Source organism: Pagrus major, chromosome 11 (assembly GCF_040436345.1).
Source record: "Pagrus major chromosome 11, Pma_NU_1.0".
In the NCBI taxonomy this organism is placed as follows: Eukaryota; Metazoa; Chordata; class Actinopteri; order Spariformes; family Sparidae; genus Pagrus; species Pagrus major.
The window spans coordinates 7,991,677-7,997,817 of record NC_133225.1 but is presented as its reverse complement, the minus strand read 5'-3'; the positions used below and the strand labels follow the sequence as shown (position 1 = coordinate 7,997,817).

At 42.6% G+C, this 6,141-nt stretch overlaps 1 protein-coding gene across 1 annotated transcript; it reads right to left on the bottom strand.

Annotated features, from left to right (window-relative positions):
• Nucleotides 1-69: 69 nt before the first annotated feature.
• c1qtnf7 (C1q and TNF related 7) lies at nt 70-5,858 on the bottom strand. The gene is made up of 3 exons (XM_073476782.1): nt 5,685-5,858; nt 3,316-3,552; nt 70-926 (listed from the first exon to the last, which is right to left on the bottom strand). Exons 1-3 carry the CDS (start codon nt 5,704-5,706, stop codon nt 298-300), a joined length of 888 nt encoding a protein of 295 aa, XP_073332883.1. The 5' UTR covers nt 5,707-5,858; the 3' UTR covers nt 70-297.
• Between the last annotated feature and the right edge of the window lie 283 nt (nt 5,859-6,141).

Sequence of the window (6,141 nt, the reverse complement as noted above, 5' to 3'; positions counted from 1 at the left end):
TCATATTTTGCAACATCTTTGTCCCACACATGCTTCAGTTTTGGAAAGGGGAACCTTCAGACCAAACTCTCCGTGTCACAATGTTTATTTTAAGTTATTCGATCCAACTTCCACTCATAACAAAAAAACATCTGAAACTAGTTCAAGCTTTATTAAATAACATAATTTCAAATCAGTAGATAAGTCTCTATAGTAACAGTAACACTAGCAGTACAAACACACATTTGTATAAAAAAATATATAAAATGTGTAATAAAAAACAGTGACAAGCAGTCCCTCTTTTATTTTTTCCAAGTGTTATGCATAGTCCTCTGCCAGTATGTCAAAATAGTTTGTGTCTGCATAGAGAAGGAAGCCAGAGAACAAGCTGTCAGCCCAGCCTGGGTCTGCAAATAATCCATTCTGGTCATCGAAGAAGATCTCCAGCCACACCTCATCTTCTGGGTTCAGGTACATCACAGTGGACCCAGATGCCACGTCATGGTTCCCCGTGTTGGCATCGAATGTTTTGATGCGATACTGACCATTCTGCACCAGACCAATGGCCAGGTGTTTGTTGGCCAGCGTAATGTCATAGGAGAAGTAATAAACGCCTGGGAATGCACAGATGTACTTGCCCGTCTGTGTGTTGTAGTGTCCGCCCTCGTTATATAGCACCTTGTTGAACTTGATGGGGGTTTTCTCTGTGGGGTAGCTGCTGGTGATTCCCACAGAGAAGGCAGATTTAGGCAGCAGGCTGCCACACTTGCAGATCCCTGCTGTTCCTCGTGGCCCCCTTTGCCCTTTTTCACCTTTCTGCCCGTCACGGCCTAAAGGGCCAGGTAAGCCCAAATCTCCGTTCCCTCCTGTAGGGCCTCGTTTCCCTGCAGGGCCACGATCACCTCGGTTTCCGATCTTACCTGTCGGGCCAACTCTGCCCTTTAACCCTGAAACGGCAGAAAAACATGCTGGGATCATTATTTCTGCACAGTTACTGATTTTGTTTTTTAATTTCCTGTCGTATGAATCAGTTTCTGCTGCTCTCGTTGAACCTGAATTTTAAAGGACAAGTCAATGAAAACACCAAACCCCACCCAATGTTATGTATTAAGTCACCCCTGGAACACAGCCACAGTCTGGCTTGATTCATTCTTATATCCAGTTGACTACATCCGCAAAGTAAATACCCTGCAGCAATGGAACACTGTGAAATGCCTGTGCAAAAGCAGTGAAGGTGTGTATCTGAATTCCTTTTTCCACAGATAATGGAAAACACAGGTGCATGACGTTTATTTCTCACTGACAGATTTATTAAGGCTGCGAAGATGAAATCAGTACAGTGAATCTGGGTGAAGCCGGGCGAGACGCAGCCATTCCACATATTTTTGCAATTTTAAGGCAGCTTTAACTACATGACATAAAAAAAGATGATTGGCATGCAGCAGGGCTCCAACATCAACAGTATTTAATGCACCGAAGTAGTGACGTTTCAAGCAACACTGCTCAGACTGATGAAGAGCAATGTGCGAGCCGTCTCTCCGTTTCATGTTTTGTTCATTTTCGACTCAGCACCTGCCCTTTTCTGGCTTCGATGTGCGTGTATACTCCTAGTTTTAGTAGCCTTACTTAGGCTTACATGACTTGTTTTTCACCATCTGAATAATAAAGGAAAAAATAAAGAAATCTTGACCAAGCTGTGAACATCCATGATAAGTTGTTTGTATTGTATAAACTGTATAAATCTACTCAGTGCTGAACTTAACACACAACACACACTTTAACACATATTTGTTAAAGTGATCAAATATTCTACATTCAAGTTTTACTTACTAGCCTTTTGGACACAGAAAAAAAGCTGAGGAATAACATTCAACAACAATTCAACACCTGGTTCATGGTCAGTGTGTTAAACCAACGAAACAGAATTTCCTTAAGAAAGATAGTTTATAGTTGAGTCTCATCCCTGGATCGTCAAATGGTGACACTTTGGGTTGGCGTCTGACCTGAGTTGCTACTCTAATTAGTGTCAGTATTTGATGATTTTTCTTCGGGGAAGTTACATTTTGTTGCTTTCACCCCACCTATTGATGAATGCTCTAGAAAAAGATCTAGTAAGGGAACCTTGAGTTGAGAATGGTTTTCTGTTGTTAATAATGATGCTTCTTAAAAGACACCTATTAGGATTTTTCCTTTTTTCCCTGTCCTTCAGTGTTTTATATAGCTTATTGTGCATGTAAAAGGTCTTGAAAGTTAAAAAGGTCGGAAGCTCCTCTCTCCCACAGAAAACACTGCTCCAAAAACGCCTCGTCAGCTGTCCAGCCTTTAATTCTATGACTTTGTGACATCACACTACGTCACCATGTGAGGAGGAAAGCTGGCACAGAAAAGTTTCCTGACCTGACAGCTGCTGTGGAAAAGATGAGCTGATGTGGAAAAACTCATTCACACTACCAGCATGGTTATGAAATGAAGTGTCAGACAAACTATGCCAGAGTTGTTTAGAAGAGCTCCCACTGCATTCTGCGGGCTTAGAGATGACATCTATGTAATCATGCCTCAGACCTCTGACTCCCCCAAAAGAACATGATCATCACGGACAGTACAAAAGATGTTTTACTTGTTACCTTCACCTTCTGTACATACATCGTATTTAAAGGAGACATATTATGCTCATTTTCAGATTCATAATTTTATTTTTGGTTACTGCTAGAACAAGTTTACATGCTTTAATGCTGAAAAAACATCAATTTTCTCATACTGTCCAGTGCTGCAGCACCGTATTCCCCCTCTGTCTGAGTCTGCTCTGATTGGTCAGCACACACATGCCTAAGCAAGCACTGCTAACAAAATAAGAGCAGCCGTGCTTTATCAAATTATTAGGTGCAAAACTGGCCGCTAGGCATAAATTATAAGCATTAAAGCATGGAAACTTATTTTAGCAGTAACCCCAAAATAAATTATGAATCTGAAAATGAGCATTATATGTCTCCTTTAAATGAGATATGTGTACAGAAGGTGTAGTTTACATGTAAAACACCTTTGTACTGTCTGTGATGATCATGTTCTTTTGGGGGAGTCAGAGGTCTGAGGCATGATTACACAGATGTCATCTCTAAGCCCGCAGAATGCAGTGGGAGCTCTTCTAAACAACTCTGGCATAGTTTGTCTGACACTTCCTTTCGTAACCATGCTAGCAGTGTGAATGAGTTTTTCCTCATCAGCTCATGTTCTCCACAGCAGCTGTCAAGTCAGGAAACTTTTCTGTGCCAGCTTGCCTCCTTCACGCAGTGTTAGACACATAAACTAATGCTGTATCTGTTATGTTTCAATATATACCTGAGTCTCCCTTCTCTCCCTTTTCACCCTTCCTGCCATCTCTGCCATCTCTTCCCGGGATACCCACATTCCCATCAGCTCCTGGGGGCCCGCTGGGACCGGGTTTTCCAGGCAGGCCCGGTGACCCTGGGACGCTGCAGATCAGACGCTGTGCTCCTTTCAGTTTGGTGTCAAACAGCTGTCCAAAGACACAGTGGCACAGACAGACTGCTCCCATCAACGCCCACATCTTCACATCTGCAAATGCAAAAAACGAGTTTTAGAGGACATGCTTCCACATTGACGTTAGAATTTAAGAAACGCAATTAAACTGTTTATTGTTTACAGATATTTAGAGCAAAGGAGAAAGATAAAAAATGACCATAAGACAGAATGACAGTGGGAAGCTGTTATCTGCTGTCACAATGCTATAAAACACGTATTTCTGTCGTCATGGGTGCAGACAGAACAAAAGGTTAGTAAATCAAATGTTCAATCAAGTACAGCATGAGGCCAGATGTGGCTCTTGTAATGAGGAGCAATTGCTGTTTGACTCCGTTTCACACACTGATGTTCTCATCCGCCAACGGAATCGCATGTGAGACCTCTAACGAAACCTTTGTCTCTTTTCCAAGTCGTTTTTGTGCCAAAACATTCCCTAGTTATGACATAAGATCCAGCACAACGTCTGTCAGGGGAACCTAATCATGAAGCAATGGCATTTGAGCAGACAGAAACATTATACATTTAAGTTACACGGAGAGAGAGCCAGGGACACAATCTCCTCCGAGTTAAAAAATAATAACATTGATGGAAATCTTGCAGCGATGAATGAGCTGCTAAACACTTAAATCCAATCTGGCAACCTCTCAGATGCTCAAACATTTCACAATAAAGCCATGTGTGGAAGGTCGCCAACAAGTTGTTCTACAAGCAAAACTGTAGGGCGTTCAACCAAATGCACAGAAACACATAAAGACCGGTGGATTTTATGAATACCACATGCTTGTTCTTTGCATATCTGCCCATGTGGGTGTGAGAAAGTGAGTTTAGCATCTGCTCTTTGGCCCCGGCTGTTCCTGATAGGTGGGGGCGTCGGAACATGTGCATCCCCTCGTCTGTCTTTAAAAATAAGAGTGTCTTTTCACTGCAACATTGGCCTTACAAGCTTTCTCCATCCGTCAGTGCATCAGACAAATTATGTGCGTAATATGAGACAGTAAACACTGGGGAGACAAACAGGAAGTAAACACAGCCGCACTACTGAAACAAGTACATAGCGTCTCTGCGTCGCTCGTGTAGCATGTTTTTGATTCTGAGGGTAATGAACTGGTCACAGAGCCAGTGTGAGGTCCTGTGAGGGAGACACCCCGCCCGCCAATTCTGCTCTGCAGCGATGATGTCAGCATTAGTCAAATAGCTATTATTAAAGACATGGTCCTCTTTTTAAACACACAGACACATGCATGTGTAAATTTGCATGAGGACATACAATAAATGCATGCTAAAATGCACTTGCACACACAGATGAACTCAAAAAATCAATAAAAAAAGGGGAAAAACATCAACATTGAAGGGGCACTACGCAGCTTTTATAAAGTCCTGTAAGCAAACACAGCTCCTGGTACAAGGAACAACAGTTTGCAAAAGCTAGCATGAGTTTTAGATGTACTCCCAAGCCATATATTTACATTTTTGTTTGTAGTCATTCCAGCAAAGCAAGCTTGTATTTTGAGTTATGGTGGGGTGAGAACAAAAAGATCACAGACGTCCTACAGTTCAAGAATAAAGGACTACAAAACCAAAACTGTTTCTAAAAAAGTTACATAATGCACCTTAAATTAAAAAAAAGTTGCTATTTTTGAAACTCTGCAGTTCGTCTTTGTTATGAAATCCAATATGAAGACATCTAGGTCCAACTAGGAACTCATGGTTCTCATTGTCTTGTTCTCCCGGTGGACAGGTGGAGCTTTAAAATAAAAGACTGTTTGGATATTCTTCACTAACAACGTCTGTGTCCACTTTAAGCAATGGCAGCCTACGTGATGGCCTCTAGGTGTCTGTAATTGATGTCAGACACAGGTCTCCCATTAACTTCTCGGACATGTGAAAAAAGTCCATGAGAAAAAGTTTAAACAAGGACGAATAAGACATTTTTAGACATCTAACTTCTTTCAGGGAGGTAATTTATCATACTGTAGATGTAAGTACACACACTCAGAGGACATGCGAGCAAACATGTGGGTACAACTGCACAAAGGCTGACACACACAGACAGGTATGCAAGGTATTCACTCGGCAGGTTCGACTAACAATCTTAAACACAACAGTGTTTCTATCATACTGTGAATGAAAGATGTTCTGTGAGAGTCAGTGACCAGTGTTCTTACCCCACAGTTGGCAGCTGTTCATCTCCAAGCCTGATCAATACTCTCTCTCTCTCTCTCTCTCTGGTGTCTTCCTCCTATCTGCTCAGTCTCCTCTCTATTTGATGGTCTGATCTCTTGGTTAACATGTTAGTCGTCTGTTCTCTGCAGAGCTCCCAAACATCTGCGTGCAGGGCTCAGCTGCTTCGCTGCTGACAGTGTCTTCTAGTGCAGCAGCAGCAGCAGCAGCCAGCAGTCAGCAGCCAGCAGCCTGGACTCACTCCATCCTCCCCTCCCTGCCGCCTCCCTCCTCCCAGCCCTTATCCACTCCCTTCTCTCTGCCTCATAAACTTCCCAAGGAAAACAGGCACAGTTTGTGCATACAGAATCAGCTCCATTATGTCATGGGATGAAGACTCCTTAAATATGCGACACCCAGTGTAGAAGTCAGCAGCTTGGATCGTGCAGAATAAAGCCGTTG